The sequence below is a fragment of the Plectropomus leopardus genome, chromosome 2 (assembly GCF_026936395.1).
Source record: "Plectropomus leopardus strain MGB_pleo_1.0 chromosome 2, ASM2693639v1, whole genome shotgun sequence".
NCBI lineage: Eukaryota > Metazoa > Chordata > Actinopteri > Perciformes > Serranidae > Plectropomus > Plectropomus leopardus.
Window position 1 is genome coordinate 40,920,348 of NC_142177.1, and position 17,699 is coordinate 40,938,046.

General features: G+C 38.8%; 1 protein-coding gene across 1 annotated transcript in view; it reads right to left on the bottom strand.

Moving 5' to 3' along the window:
* The window catches only part of mmp24 (matrix metallopeptidase 24), an 82,657-nt gene extending 76,390 nt beyond the window's left edge, over positions 1–6,267 (bottom strand). The window contains exon 1 of the mRNA XM_042495632.2: positions 4,030–6,267. Coding sequence (XP_042351566.2) covers positions 4,030–4,167 — 138 coding nt within the window. The 5' untranslated portion in view covers positions 4,168–6,267. The remainder of the gene's footprint in view (positions 1–4,029) is intronic.
* Between the last annotated feature and the right edge of the window lie 11,432 nt (positions 6,268–17,699).

Here is a 17,699-nt window from a genome sequence, read left to right on the forward strand (position 1 = left end):
TAAACACTGACGCTTGAGACACGATCAAAACACGTAACATCAAGTCGTCTGCAACCAAAGTCACCAACAAATCTCTGCTGCTTAAAAACTGCATGTGCAGAATCCTTTCTGCAAACGGTTAAAACATGCACAGACATGCAGTATATGAACCATCAAAAACAAGAACACCAGTTTACAATAATGTTGACAGCATCCCAGCATCTGCAACCACTGCGTCCCCATGACGACCAGAGCTTTTTACAAACATGCAGACGACCTGCACACAAAAACCCTTTGAGGGATGCATTTAACAATTGGTGTCGATTAAAATCAACAGCCTCCGTCTTCGCTGAGATCAACATTTGAGCTTTTTGAGGTTTTTTTTTTCAAAACTGTCACATCTTTGTTGTTGCACTGAACCTTAGGGGCCAAAATCAGGACATCAAGAGTGCATGCGTCTTATAAAACCGTCTCATGTGGTCCATGCAGCCACGTTGCGCACACAAAGAAACCTTGATGCTGTGAAAAAAAATCCCAGGATGACAGCTTTCTGATTGGTTGGCTGTGACTTCACAGGAGAGGCTTGGTTGTTTAAAAAAAAAGAAAAAAAGATGATATAATTTGTTTGGAAGAGATGGAAGTAGAAACTTTTATGCTGTTTTAACAGAAAAAAATCCTAATTTATTTTACTTTGCATTCACAGTTAATATAGCCAAACATGTAAAAACACAAATTCATGCAATTCGAAAGCATATGTTGTGCACATTTACTATATTTCAGTTTATGTGCAGAAGAAAATGTGGATTTGAAATTTGGAATCTTATAAAAATGAGAGTGCAAAAGTAGAGCGTGCTGTTAATAAATGAAGAGCTAATGATTCAAGAAGTTCAATTAGTTTGACATTTTTTATTCATTTTTCAAGCAAAACAATCAAACATTGTCGAGTTTCAGCTTCCAAATTGTGAAGAGACGTAAATAGGTTCAACTAAAAACCAAACATAAACCATTCTAAAAATGATTAAACAACCAGTGGAAATGGTTTTATAGTGCTGGCATGTGAATAAGATTTTTTAAGTATGTATGTATGTATACATAGATCGGCAGTATATCAGTATTAGATCTTGTCAAAAACTAGATATCATCTTAAATTTTAGATATAACATCATATAAGTGTTGTCTTTTCCTGGTTTTAAAGGATGCATTACAATAAGGTGATGTTATTTTCCAAACTTTGGATATTGCTTTATTATCTCATTGTATAAATATGTTGTGAAAGCACAGCAAACCTTCATTATCGCATATCGATACCGGGGTATTTGGAAATGTGATATTTTTATCATGAATGTATGTTTACACCAAACAAATATTTCTGCCAGATATTCGCCCTTAAAATTAATAATGGAATCTATTATATGCACATGTCAACTAATATGGAAAACTTCAAATATTTTCTGCAGAATTTTTACATATATAAGTTGAAATATATGTGTGAAACAAATACATAAATATCAAATATGTCAACATATGTCAAATTATATGTCCAACATTTATGATGTATGTGCATATGTGGCTATATATCAGATTTTTGTGTGGCTATCTTTGGTTTCTGGACAAAAAAGCAGTCTGAAGAAGTCACTTCTGGGTTGAATTTGGGGCATTTTCAATAAAATGATAAATCAAGAAAACAATCAACAGATGAGCTGATTTTCACACAAACTGTCTTATGCAACGAGCTCAATACTGAGTGTCGGATTTCAAAAAAACACCTTCTTCAGCAAGAACATTTTGTAATAAAACCCTGATTTGTGGCAAAAAACTGCACAGCACCTCAGTGTGGGGCCACATTAGCATGACATGTAACGACAGCAGCTCTGAGGGGATTATGATTTCTCAGGGAAAACATCTCATCCTTTGTACGGCGGCGTGACAAACCCTGGCTGTTGTAGCAGCCACGCTCAGCCCAGCAGCCACAGGCGCTTCCTTTGTCTGAATGAAAGTGTCACTAGCTTTACAAACAAACAACAACACGAAATAAATAAATAAATAAAACACCACTGATCAGGTCTCCGTGACCTGAGACTTCTGAGAGCAATCGATTTCACAACGCCTGACCCACAGACGAGGTGTGATGCATATTCAGCAAACAAAGCCTCGCACGCTGCTGTGACGATCAGAGGAAACATCACTGCAAGCTTCATTTCATTTCCCATCAACAAAGAAGTTTCTGCGTGACGACAGACCATCATGTGCAGGAGAATTTTTAAAACCATCATGTCTGCACCTCTTCCCATCTCCTCTTCTCTGCTCCAACTCCCTGCCATTTCCATAAATTATGGAGGGAGGCTATATTTGGACTCGGTGAGGGGAGCGAGGAGGAGGAGGGGGGCTGTGGAGATGCTTTGTTCAGCACACATGAAAGCAGCGCTCACTTTAACGCTGCCTGCATGCTGATAGCTATTTATTGACATCATGGGTTAAGAGCTCATTACAGAGTCACCTAAGATATAACACACAATCATCTGCATGTGCGTTTGGCTGCGTTTTAACCCTCGCAGTCCATTGTGTGTTTCCAAATGTGCACAAGAGGCAGAGGGATTAATTAACGGGATCAACCATGAACAAGTGCACTTAGCAGAATCAGAGGAAGGGGGCGGCTAGTGGGTACAACTATTTTTTTTTTGCTGGAGTCTCTCTGAGTGACTCACATGATGTGTTCAAAGACTGTGGTAATTTTAAAAATCCAACGATAATTTCTGTTTTTTACAGTTTCTGGCTGTGGTAAATAGTGGAATTTTGGCAACTTTTATGTTGGTGTGCCCACAGGTTAAGGAGGCATATTTTCTTTTAAATTAAAAAAAAAAATCACCAAAAATAATAACTTGACAACATTTTTTTTCAGAAAAACAAAACACTGACAAAATTTTGAAGAAAAAGAAAATCGCCACAATTTTTTAAAAATCACCAAAAAAGGTAAAAGAAAAAAAATCCCCAATATTTTTTAAAGAATGAAAATTTCCCAAAGTTTTTAATAATTGCCAAAAAATCCAAAGGAGAAAAAAAATCACCAAAGATTTTCAAAGAAAAAAAATGCCAAAAAGTAAAAGAAACAAAAAAAAAAAAAAACAACTTCCAAAAGAAAATTTAGGTGAAAAACAAAATGTCAAAAAAATTAAATATAAAAAATACAAACGCGAAAACTTTTTAAAATCACCAAAAATTTAAAGGAGGAAAAAAAGCCAGCGATTTGAAAGGCAAAAAAAATTATTTGAAAGAATAAACAAACGTGCTCCAAATCCCTGGCTCCTCTGTTGTTGTTGTTGTTGTTTTTTATGTGTTTTTTTTTTTTTTAACAGAGGTCCAGGCTGGTTTTAACCCTCGCTGTCCACCGCCTGTTTCCAATTGCGCACAAGAGCAGGTGGGATTAATTACCCAAATCAAGCGTGAACAAGTGCAATTAGCAGAATCACTCAAACAACGTGTTTAGGCCGCTTCTGGTGTGGACGTGTGACACAGTCACCCGGCACCTCTCCATCTTGGACTGACTCCCCCCTCCGCCGAAAGCCAGCGGAGGCACAAATTATTCATCCCTCCAACGAAGCCTCCAAACAAACGGAAACAATTAAACCTGATGAGCAATTACGCCACCTTTGTTTGTAATTAGGAAATTCACTGGACGGCAGCTGGAGGGGTCCAGCGCGCGCGCGTCGTCCGAAAACAAAAGACCAGCGCGAGGCAGCTCTCTTGTTGATCTGCTTTCATTAATTCAGTTCGCCAACTAGTGAATCTTTTATTTCCCCTCGCGCAGGAAGGGTGGGTGTCACTTTGGCAGAATGAGAGAGCGAGAGACGCGGGAACGGTGAAAACATAAAAAAACGCGCATAAAAACATCCCGAGGAGCGCACGACTCCGCTCCAACCTGCGCGCGTCCAGCATGGACCTGACGGAGTGAAGAAGAAAGGAGGGATGCCTGAACATCCAGGGAGCAGAGAGGAGGAGAGAAGAGCGCAGAAATCACCTCACCCTCACTCTCCTCTGAATGTTTGCGCCTACCTCCACAATCAGCGTCTTCTCCTCTCCGCACACGGAGACGACCCAGAACAAAATGGGAAAGTAGCAGGTTTTCCAGCAGAATCCCGGGAGCCCCGCTTTCCTCCTCCGCCTCAGTCCTCCTCCTCCTCCCGTCGCCATGGCTGTGTCCCCGAAATCCCCCCCTCCGCTCTCCGCCGGTGATGTCCAGGCTCCTGCTCCGCTTGTTTACCGGAGGAAACAGTCCGTGCGCCCGTGCTTCATCCCGTCTGCTTTCACTGTCTCCGTGTGTGTGTATGTGTGTGTGTGTGTGTGTGTGTGTATTGTCTCCCTCTCTCCCGGTTCGCGCGTGCAGACGCGCTATTGGTTTCCTCTACTTGACGAGTGGCCAGTGCGCAGGCTCCTTAGAGGTAGAGCGGAACAGCTGGGGAAGCCTGGCTACAAGACAGCGCGGATGCAGGTTGGTCGGTGAGCTCGGGTATCATGGAGGAGGAGGAGGAGGAGGAGGAGGAGGAGGAGGAGGAGGAGGAGGAGGTGGAGGAGGAGATGTGATGGATGTTGTTGCAGTGGCGGCTTGCCAACACCAGGAGCGCTGCAGAGGCAGGGAGACTCCTCTCCTCTCTCTGCCCTGATCAAAACACACACACCTGCTTGACCGGTTTAACCCGTTCAAACCTCAGCGGAACTGCCGAATTTCTAATTTTCTAAACACAAACACACACACACACACACAAAAAAAAAACACGGGAAGACAATAAGCATCTTCTTTACATTATTTTATTGAATTCTTAATTGCCATTTAATTTTCGAATTAATCGACTAATAGTTTCAGCTGCACTTACATACTTTCATATGGTTTGTGCCCAAACATCTTGATTTGTACTGTAGTTTTCTAATAATAGTGGTGGAGTAAAAAGTACAGTATTTACCTCTGGAGTGGAGAGTGGCATGAGGTTAAAAAAATACTCAAGTAACATAAAAGTTCCTCATATTGTTGTACTTAGTACAGTACTTGAGTACATATACTTAGTTACATTCCAGCTCCGGTCTGAAATTTCAGTAACTGGGATTAGTGCACTAAGTATAGTAGCATTTCTTTAGCTCTAAAATGTAATAATCCAGTCATTATAATTACGCTAAATCCTTAACTAAATTTGTTTAAAAATATTAATGCATTTTTTAAAATGTTTCTCGAATATGAAACATATTTTTCCTTTCGTTGGGCAACAATTTGGGTTTGAAACAGAGTGAGAAAGACGCATTTAGAGAAGAGATCCATCATTCAGAGAAATCACAGTACACCACATGAGCTGCTTTTTATTTAAGGTACACTGCGGCGCACAAAGCAGGAAATCAATATAATCACGGCCTTGTCCACTCGCACTCTGACGGTCGAAACCGTACAATCAAATCTGCAGTTTCCAAAGTGTAAAGTTACAAAGGTCTCAGGGGAGCTGGCGGCCGCTGTTTACGTCATCCACGGGCCGTTTTCTTTAACCTGCTTCCAAAGGCAGTTAAATTATGAACGAGTGAGTATTGATTCAGAATGCGTTTGTCCTCAGGTGCCCTCACAGGTTCATGTTATCTGTGGAAAAATACATCTCTGCGCTGTCAGAGAAGAGATGCAAAGATACAAAAAGAGGCAAATACAAGGAAGAAAGGAAAAGAACGCACCAGAGAGGAAGAGGATCGGAGGAGTGATGAAGAGGAGAAGTGAAGAGAAGGTCCAGTTTGGTGTTTTATAAGAACACGTTCAGACCGTGTCCATTCTCCCTGAACATAACGTCTTAAGGACACCTCGAAGGAATTTCTCCAGATTTGGCACAAGTGTCCACTTGGACCCAACAACGAACTGATTGGATCTTGGTGGTCAAAGGTCAATGTTTGTAGGATTTTAGGATGTTTCTCGGATTTAAGGACATTTGTCAGATTTCTGAAGTTTCAAGGATTGTAGGACATTTCTGGGATTTAAGGATGTTTTTAGGATTTTAGGACATTTCCAGGATTTTTAGGGCATTTCTCAAATTTTAGGATTGTTTTCATAATTTAATGGTGTTTCTAGGATTTTAGGACATTCGTGTCTTGGCTCGGACCTTTTGTCAAACAAGCTGTATTCTGATGCTGTTTTATGTCTCTGACACCTTATGGACACTAAAAGGACAAAAACTATTCACAGTGTCAGTCACTTTATTTTTTTTATCGTTGGGGTCCAGATTTGGCCCGCGGGCCCTAAGTTGAGTATCACTGCCGTACGGTGCACATGCACAAACACATGCACGAATTCTAACGCCCCCCCCCCGGACATGACATCCAACTGCAGTCCTTACCCACAATCCTCCCTGTTCACTTGCAGACAGTGTGTGAATAAACGCCATCTGAGAGGAGCATGGAGCCAACACACACACACACACACACACACACACACACACACACACACACACACATCATGGACCTCCTCCTCTCTGAGCTGCTCAGATCTCCTCCTCGGCTCCCTCCACCCGTCCTCAGCCCCTCAGCTGTCCACCTTCTCTACACCTCGTCACGTCTCTGCGTCCGTCCCCATCTGCCCGCTCAGTAAACCAGTCAGACTTCTCACACTTTTCCAGTAGAGATTTGTGTAAAACTTGAGCGATATTTGTGAAATTTTGATAAAACACAGTTGCGAGATAACTTTAGCAGCTTTATTTCTATTGCAGCCGCTCATTAAAGCCAATCTAAAAAACATTAAAGACATAGTCTACATATTCTTCTATCCTAATGTCGCCGTAATTTCTTGTCTCGTATAAGAGTTAAGAAGATCTCGGCCTCTTCCTCCGGCCACACCAAGCCCCCAGGGAGTGCGCCAGGCGTTGACACCAATTTTACATAGAGGCCAAAAGTGGAATTACACCATTAGAGTGGGTCACTTGATGCACAGGGGCCCAGAAAGACTTTTCCCCATTGACATACACCAGACAATTCTTCTGTAAATCAGTAAAACAGAATTTTTTGTTAGCATCAAAACCTCAGCGAAACATCACTATCACTGTAGACTGAAACCATGTCTGTATCCAGACTTCCTCTATGGTCCACACATACCCCGCCATGTTTTGTAAAATGTCATGTGATCTTTGTTGTACTTCTACTTATTATTATTATTATTTGGGTTTAATGGCGGTTTGCATCAATAAAACGGCATTACTGCCACCTGGTGTTGCACATCATCTATAAAAGCGAATAAAGTGTTTCCATTGCAGTTTTGCAAAATATGTCTTTTTCAAATCGCATCAAACACCACCTCAAGTGAGCATAAAAACGTTTTAGGCGATAAACGGGAGTTTTTTCCAAATTTGAGGAATTCATGTTTATTTGTATCGCTCACAATTTCAATTTGCGCAATTTGAGGGTTAATGGAAAATGCTAACTTTCCGCATTGGAGGAACTTTTACTTTGAAAAACCTCAGGGAGCTACTTTTATTCATTCATTTTAATTCAATTTTTCACCCGACTGTCTAAAAAACAAAGCTGCAGGGAACTTGCTGTATATGATGTTGAGAGCTTCAGTTTTGATTAAACATTTGCTAAAAGCATTTAAACAAAGTCAGTATTCCAGATTGACAGATATTTTTATTGTCTTTTCTGAGTCACCTGAAACACCACCTCAAGTGAACATAACATTTGTTTTGCAATAAACGGTAGTTTATTTTGAAATGACATGTTTCCATGAGGTGCATTTATGTTTCGCAATTTGAATTTGCGCAATTTTAGGGTTGATGGAAACCCACCGAGTGTCTTAATGCCTCTCTCCTGTTTCCCCTCAGCTTCTTGTTTTACAGCTATTTAAAGAAATTCGTTCCTCTCCTCTTCCTCACCCTTTTCCTCATCTCTCATGTTATACTCCTCCTCCTCTTCCTCCTCCTCCTCTTCCCCCCCTCCTTCCTGATTCCTCCTCTCTCATCTCTGGTTCCTTCAGCCAGTCAGGATTCACACCTCCTCCTCCCTGCTGTTCAGTTATAACAGATTCGAAGTTTTGGGTTGTGACCCAGTTTTCAGCAGCTGACACGTTCAGTTCTGGTCCAGCAGCGAGTCTCGTCCTGTTCTGTCCTCTTCAGACATTTAACAGCAAGCACTCGAGATCTGCTGGGACCAACGAGGCCACGTATGTGTTTCCAGGATTTAGGACATTTTTCAGGATTTTAGACTTTTCTAGGATTGTAGGCCAGTTCTAGGATTTTTGGACAATTTTAGGACATTTCTCGGATTTTTACATGTCTCTACTCTCTAGAATTTTAGGACATTTCCAGGATTTCAGGACTTTAGGATGTAAGGATGTTTTCAGGGCATTTCTTGGATTTTAGGACATTTCTATACATGTCTAAGATTTTAGGACATTTTGATAGTTTTAGGGTGTTTTAAGGAAATTTCTAGGATTTTAGGGCAATTCTAGAATTTTCAAACAGTTCTATGATTTTAGACTTTTCTAGGATTGCAACTCTAGGATTTTTGGACAATTTTAGGACATTTCTCAGATTTTAACACGGCTCCACTCTCTAGAATTTTAGGACATTTTTAAGATTTTAAGACATTTCCAGGATTTTAGGACTTCAGGACATTTTGAGGATGTTTTGAGGACATTTTGGGACATTTCTTGGACATGTCTCCTCCAAGTCTGTATTGTTATGACATTAAACAATCACCGTTTCAGGTCATTTCCCCCCTTTTTCCCCCCAGGTAATTTTCTTGCACTTCTGATTAATTCCATGTTGATTTTTGGCCAATACGTCTTCTTTTATTTTTGTTAAACTTTTTGGTGTATTTTTTTCTTTTCCAGAAACATGGGGATAAAGGCAATGAGCAACATGGTAATAAAACTAAGTGCAAAAATATAGTACATTTAGAAAACTAACTTAAAACTTTTTTTCATTTTCATTTTTTTTAGGTAATTTCCTTTTTTTTTTGTTTTTTTGCTTTTTTTTTTTTATCTTTTGTTGCTCATTGCTTTCCTCCCATGCTTTTGAAAGAAATCAGGCTTATTTCTTTTCTGGTTTCCTGCAAGTTCATTTGCAAATTTTGACATCATGTCTTGAGGTGCCTTGACATTTTTAATGTTTAAAATCATTTTCAAAGAAAAAAAAATGTACCAATGTTGGAGAGGTGAGAAAGGTGTGACGGAAAGTTTCATTCTGTATTTGATTTGGTGAATCGACTTCTGTCACGGCGTTTTCAGCATGAACTCGTCTTGCCGGTGAAGACCCCAGGGGGAAATCACGCAACATGGAAGTGCAGTAAACATACCTGGCGGCAAGATGAAATACGCTTCATCTTCTGAGAAGCGCTGGCGTTTAATGTCGGCACAGCGAGCGGACAGCAGAGAGACGGGCGGACTCCAGCTGTGAGTTGGCCCACTGAACCAAATCTTCTTTTTGCAGGAAATGAAAGAAAAATAGAGCTCTGGGTCTGTGCAGGATGTTCCTGAACAAGTGTGTGAGCTCACACATCTGAAAGAAACTTTGGATCAAAAGACAAAGTCAAGTCAAAAGTAAGACACAATGTCCGTCCACTGCACTAAGAGACAAATAAACTTCACAATATCAACACACAAAGACATGCTCATCACTCAGGTGGTTGTGATCTGCATGATTGGACCAATCAGAGCACAGCTCCTGCACACACCAAATGTACAAAAATGCACACGTGGCCATCAGAGCAAACCCTGTCCACGAAAAGAAACCCACAAAAGACGTCAAGAAGTGTTTGGTCTCCTGCATGGAGACCAAATACTGAAAGGGACAAATCAGAAATACAACACTAAGAAAAAATAAATATACAAGAACAAACAATATAAAATACTACAAAGAAAATCAGAAATAGCTTAAGAAGGGGTTTAAATGTCAAAAACAAAATAGCAATAAATATCTATCACAGGTTGTAGATATTAACCCTTTGTAAACTAAGCAAGCTGTCTTGATTTCTTTCAAAAAACATGGGAGGGTGACAAGCAGCCTGACCCAAAAATTAGTAAGAAAATAAAACTTACAAGAAAAATACCTGAAAATGAGCACAAAAAAATAAACAAAGAAAAAAGGAAAGAAAAAAAGCAAACAAGCAAAAATATAGCAATATATAGTTAAGAGAATTATAAACATAGTTTTCTCTGCCGCAGACGCTCTGCCGCAGACGTCTGCCGCAGACGCTCTGCCGCAGACGCTCTGCCGTGTCATGTGAGTGGATATTCACACCACAAGATGGCAGCAGGAAACTGACAGTTTTAGGCAGCCTGCATGGAAACACTCACTGATTGTAGCACTGGATATATTTTAAAGAAATAGGCTCATTAAATAAAAAATAATAATAAAAACATCTTGCATAAGGGAGAAGAAAACCTGGATATGTCAAAAAAGAAGCCTATTATGTATGTATAATTGTGGGGAAAAAAAACATAATACAGGGAATTTGAAAAAAGTTCCTCAAACTATCAGGCAAACTCATCCCTTATATGACATACTGAAAAATAATATGTTCAAAAATCATCTAAATTGCACTTTTTCACTAACTTTTGAAACTAACTTTTGATTTTGAAATTGAAAAGCCACTGGATATGTATCAATAATTATCAATAATTAGATAGATAGATAGATAGATAGATAGATAGATAGATAGATAGATAGATTGATGGATAAATAATCATCTTAAATTCTGGATATGATAACATCATATAAGTCTTGTCCTGGTTTTAAAGGCTGCATTACACTAAAGTGATTAGTTTCCAAACTTTGGATATTGCTCTATTGTTTGCCTTTTCAGGGGCTGCAACAAATAATCAGTTACTTATCAGCTATTAAATTAATCACCAACCAATTTGATTTGACAAACGATTCATCGGTTTGAGTAATTATTTTAAGAAAAAAAGGAAAAATTTGTTGATACCAGCTTCTTAAATGTGAATAATTTCTGTTTTCTTTGCTCCTCTAAGACATGGAGTTACGATGAGTCATTTGTCTCTTATACAAATGAGAGACACACAAACACGGTTGCACAAACGGCGTGTTTGTGTGTGTATCTTTGCTGGTGTGACGCATGCTTCAGTGATGTTGTGGCTAAAGATTAAGAAATGATCCCAGTGTGGCTCAAGCCGGCACTCGAGCGAGGCAACAAGAATCCAAAAATGAAGACGCTGCCAAAAAACCCCTAAAAAAACAAAAACATTTCTGCCATACCAGCTGCAAAGACCTGATGCAGCAGATTAAAGGTAAAAAAATGGCCCACCTTCACTAAACCCCTAAAACAAAGCAGCTTCATTGAATTTCAAACCCCAAAATCTATTTCGTGTGAAGAAACAACCTTTCATTCATCGCAAACTTTGTGAATATCGAGGTTTTCTATCATCACATTTTTATTAAAGGTACTACATTCGCGTAAACATCATTTTTTGTGTCACTTGTGTAGCCTAAGAAAGTAGAAAAAATGTGTAAAAAGTAGATTTGAATGCATTTTATTATGAGAAAACAACAACAGCCTTTAGCAAAATAGTATGGACTTTACAGATGTTTTTTTCTGCGCTGTTAAACATAACGGAGGGTCATTTTTAACCCCTGAGACGACGTAAGGGTTAAACATCCCACTGAAGACCTGCATTAACTTTTACTGAAAGTGTAATAAAGGATGCATGGAAATGTAGTTTTTGGACAAATCAAAGTGAAATGAACTGATTGAATATTATCAGTGATAAACACTAATAGACTGATCTATCAGCTGTGAGATGCCATCAGTTTAAAAACTGACTCCAGCAAATCAAAACTTTATAATCAATCAACATGTTCTGAACCTGATCAGTCAATAAAACTTTATTTATATAGCACTTTTCATACAAGCAAATCTGTAACACAAAGTGTTAATGCTGCTGCTGTGTACAAATGCTGCTTTGCTCAGGTTTGAAAGGGTTAAGCATCACTGTATGAATTTACATGAGACAGTCATTCATGAAAAATAAATAAAGTTACATTTTTAACGTTTCTCAATCCTTTCAGGGTGCATTTATGGTAACTTTTCTAGATTTTGGAGCATTACTGGGCTCTGAACCTTTCAGACTGAAACAGTGGGTGAATTACGTGACGGATTCTTTTCGTGTTGAAATACCGATACGTTTAATTTAAGCCTCATTCCTCGTCACAGACTGTTTGCACTGATTTCATTCTTTGTCTGTCTGTTCAGCCACATGACTGATACTGTTTGTTTTGAACCTGTTGTGCCACTGAAGCCTCAAAGAGACACTGGTTGGCTTTGATCCCTCGTAATAACTTCCAGGACATTCCTCTGCAACAAAAGGTGAACCTCAGTCGAACGCGCCCAGTGCAGCTTTGCATGAGACTCTGAGCTCTCTTTTACCTTTCTGCTCGCCAAAAAGTCAACCGGGACTCAGACCGTTTGGGGAGCTAAAGTTCATCTTCAAAGCCTAAAATTATGGGTTGACACACTGTTTTATTTTGTTTTGTTTTAATTATTATTATTTTTCTTCTAAGGGGAAAGATTTGTTTTTGCTTTAATAAGATACAGTATTCAAAGTAAAATAGGATAACAAGGATAAGCTAATAGACATTAAAATAATCTAAAAATACGTGAGTGCTGAGCGTCTCATTCCAGCTCCTGCAGGTGCATCTCAAAAAATTTAAATATTGTGAAAAAGTACAATATTTTCCATAAGTTATTTAAGAAAGAAAGTGAAAATTGAATATATTCCAGACTCATTACATAAACTAAAATGTTTTTGAGCATTTTTTGTAGTATAATTTTGATAATTATGGTAAAATGTAAAAAGCTGAAGGTTGCTCTCAAAGAAACCTGGGCTTCAATAGCATTTAATAAATGTATTTTAAATCACTTTTTGGATTATTTAAGGAAATATTCTGATGATTTGAGATACTGGATTTCTGATTTTCACGAACTATAAGACAAAATCATCAAAACAAAGCCTTAAAATATTTTGATTTACGTGTCATGAATATACAGTACATGAAAGTTGACCTTTTTGAGTTAAATCACAAAGAAAAATTGACTTTTTTCACAATATTCCAATCTTTTTCAGTCTTTGTGCAAAGACTGACCTTCGAGCCCCATTAACCATCAGCAACAGTAAATAGACATTGACTTAAAACATTAAACATGCAGATTTCTCCTTTAAGTTAAGTTAAGTTAGAGGTTATGCAGATGGTAGCTGAGGATCGAGGTTTAAGGAGTAAACTTTGGGCCGACGAGCAGCTCAGTTTGGAGTGTGTTTGGGAGTGTGTCTCGGCTTCATACCGGTGTTTAATCCTCCGTTTGAAGGAATCCCCTCTGAGTAAAGACTGCGGTGAAGTTTGCTCAAACAGCGACAGAGACCGAATACAGGAGGAGACAGATTATTACAGATCATGCAGGACTTTGAAAATGAACTGAAATGTGACTTTTGGCAGCTTTTTTTGTGTTTCTGTGGTTTGTATCCGAAAAATGTTGATTTGTGTCGCAGATGAAACCTTCAGCCAGAGGAAGAAACATTTCTGGCTGTTGTGGCAACTTGTCAAAACCTGAAAAAGTTTCCAGCTATGAAGCAACTGAACCACATCACATCCAAAATATTATTGTGGAGGAAAATAATTGGTAATTACGATGAGCCAATTTCAGTGTGTGTTGTTGCAATCATCAACTTGATTGTTTTTTAAATATGTGCAGAACGTCTCTGACCACATCTCATTCACATGTTTGGGTGTTTTTCTCAGCTGATGCATTTACACCGCCTTTTTTTTTTTTTTTTTTTGGCCTTGTTTAACCCTTTGATATATTACACACACTTACATGACAAAATCAAGCTTTAAAAAGTATTACACATTCATATCATTTTCTACTTTCACTGAGTAGATTTTTTAACCATCATCAGTCCTAATCACTAATATGAAATATTTATTATTTTTTAGAATTTTAACCCTTTAAATGCCATGTTTTTGTTATGTTAAAAACCCGGTCAGCTGGCGGGAGCTAAATCCAGATTAGAAAGTTTAAACCTGTCCCAGAATGCTGAGAGGACAATATACCAGGCTTCCTGTTCCGTGTACACACACACACACACACACACACACACACACACATTTAGTTGAAAAACACATATAAGTAAGTCACGCAGTAGAAGACAACTGTAGATAAAAACACATGTAGGACTCACAGGACAAAAACAGGTCTAAACAAAGACCTGCAAGGACAATCACACACACACACACACACACACACACACACACACACACACACACACACACACACACACACACACACACACACACACACACACACACACACACACACTTCCACGAGCACAGATACACTCCAGGTCTGATACTGTACGTTCACTCAATGAGCAGAAAATAGCTCAGAGAGGCCGGAAGAACGCTGCATCCTGAAGATAACATCAGGACGCACAACGGTCTCATTCTCAGTGTGTCGCTGCAGGAAATGCTGCTGCTGCATCCAAATAGGACGCTCAACAATGTTTACAGGAGGGACTCTAGACTGACTTTGGTTGGGAGCCATTTTTGCAAAATGACAGGATGGCAGGAGGCCAGAGGCCAGTCACAGCAGCCCCATACATGTTTCTCAGATTTTAGGCCATTTCTAAGATTTGGGGACATTTTTAGGATTTCAGGACATTTGTGGGATTTTAGGACATATCTAGGATTTTAGCACATTTCTCCAATTTTAGGACATTTCAAGGATTTTAGGGCATAAGCAGATACTTTCAAACTTTACATTTCAACAATGTTGTGGTTAACGTGGTTATTTTTAGCAATGAAAAACAGTGTTTTCAGCCACATTCTCTGCAGGAAATGCAGCAATATCTTGGTTAAAAAAAAGAGCTTTTTGTGGGATTATACCTGCTGGATAAACAGTGACAGGTCATTTAAAAAACACATTTATGGGCTGAAAAAGGAAACAACTAAAGGTCACTTAAAAATGCTTGCATTTGGAAGGTGAAAAGCTGCTAGAAACACAGCAATGACTTGCTAAGAAACAATCGATTTTCTCATTTGTTGGTCTCAAAAAGTGGTCTGCAGTTTGGTGGGTGTTTTGCCTCGGTGTTAATTTTACTGTACTTTGAAGAGAGTAAAGTCTTATTAGTGTTTGAAAAAAGATACATAATGGGTGGTGGATAACTTGTTGTGAGTAATGTCTTTCGCAGAAAGGGGTCAGGCTGTAAAACCCCACAGGGACACGTTCGGTTGACTGTGTGGAGTTTCTCTCTCTCTGGCCGACTGACACAAAAGCCGGCAGCAGTGGTCGAGGAGGAAACATGAGCAGGGAAGCTTGAGTTACGTCTGTCCTACAAACCACCGACAGACACAGAGAGAGTGGAGCTTTTAATCCTTTGTGTGCCACTATTAACTCAAGTGTATCAATAACTCTCATAGAGCCTCAGTGAAAGGGTTAAATATCTTTTTTTTTTAATCTACTGTGAAGAAAACAATTGCAACATCTTTATTTATGATTTTTCCTAACAATGCTGCAGTTCACTGGTAAAGGATCTAGTATCATAAGCAACGATCAAGCAACGTACAAACACTACGACAGTGATATTCAACTTACGGTCTTAAATGTGGCCCCTGATGCGGTGCTGGGTGGCCCCTCAACCATTTTCTAATTCACAATAAAAATAAAGTGATTCAAAGTGGAAATTGTTTTTTTACTTCTAGTATCCATAAAGTGTCAGAGTGCATAAAACAGCATCAAAATAGAGCTTATTTTTTATTTAAAGTGCAAGTGGAGGAAGGTCCTTAATTACTGGACTAGTCCTAAAATCTGAGAAATATCCCAAAATCCTAGAAATGTCTTTAAGTCCTTAAAATGTCCTGAGATCCTATGAATGCCCTAAAATCCTAGAAATTTCCTAAATCCCAGAAACATGAAAACAGACAACATGTCCTAAAATTCTACAAGCATCTTAAAAACAAAAAAAAAACAAAAACAAATCCTAAATCCTAGAAATGTCCTTCCATCCTGGAAACATGTATGGGGCCTCTGTGGCCCCTGGCCTCCCATCATTTTGCAAAAGTGGCCCCCAACTAAAGCAAGTTGAGTAACTTTGCCCTCTTATCTTCTCTCCCTTTACATGAAACCACAAATGTTTCCAAAGTTTGCCGTCAGGAGGCTCAACTCACACAATCAGTAAATTAGGAGCACGTCTGTGATTCCCAATCCAACAAAATCTCAAATGTTCTGAGGGCACTGACGCCTCGAGTCGGTGTCCTTCATCTCGCCTGCGTGAGAACTGCTGGGTGACTAAATAAAAACAAAAAAACAACAACCAAAAAAACATCTGGGCTGTGACGTGCAGCTCATGCATTGAGATCCAAAAACCCTGCTTTGCAAACATCCAGGAGACCACCTGTAAACCTGCTACCATGACAACCAGACAACCAGTCATCCCATAACTGGGGTGTCTTTGTGTAAAACAGCGTGCCTGTCCGGCAAACCAGTAACCAGGTCTTCACGTGCCGCTCTGTGGTTTCAGGGCGTCATTGTTTCCTCTCTACATGAGGTGGGTGATGTTTGGCAGAAGTGAACAGGAGATCTGCTCGCTGTCCGCTTTACACTTTTCTCACTAATTTGAGTTGCTATCAAACACAAATTTAAAGTTAACCCTTCTTGCATCAGTTGAGAGATTTCCCCATGTTACAATTGCAAGGTTGCATCTGTGTTCACAGCAGTTTTGAGATACTGAGCTTCCATGTTTTACATTTGGAATAGCAGAAATCATATGAACCTTTGTTTTTTAAATAAAAAGTCAAAAAATGCATATCACTTCAAAAAATGTTAATATGTTGTCACAAAATAATAACTCAGTTTATAAAAAAACATCCTTATAATTCTAAGGTGGCCATTAACAGCTAATTCTTTATTAACCCCTTAAAACCCGAGAAAATTGGATTGAATTCTTTCAAAAATATGGGGAGAAGATAATGAGCAACTTAAGAACACATGACCCCCAAAAACCACAAAGGCGTTAGTAAAAAGTGACAAGAAATTCTAAAAAAAATAAGCAAAGAAATAAAAGACCCTAAAAGTGCAGAAAAAAGTAAATTTTTTGTAACATAATTTTAAATAGTTTGATAGTTTTCTGGACATGTGGAGAAGTTGCAAATATTGATACCTCTAAATTAAAATTCAGTCTTTTTAGTCTTTTAGTCTTTTTAGCTTTTATGTCTTTGTGTCAAATTTCTATGGTTTATACTTATTCTACTTTTTTAAGATCAATTTTGTTTATTTCTAATGTTCTTGTTTCTCTTTCTATTTCCTTAAACTGTAAAGCACTTGAATCGCATTACATTTGTTTGAGATGTGCCAGAAAAATAAAGTTTGGTTAATTGATAGATTAATATAAACGGACCTCAGCAGATGCTTCTAGTGTCGCGAGTGAAAAGTGATGTAATGCTTTGGGAGTTGTTAAAAATGCCCTGGTCATGTACAACAAATGAGAGTAATTTAAGTTTTGAAGCACAATATTTGTGAATTTCTGAGCCTGTGTTCTCAGAAATCTTGGACTGCTGCAGATCGAAACAAATCTCATTTGTATGATTCATATGATTTGTGAAAAACATCTTCCTCTGACACATAGGTATAGAGAAGTTTTCCAAACAGAAAGGCTTGAGTGCCAAAATCGAAGAAATGACAACAGCTTGATCACTTACCCAAAAATC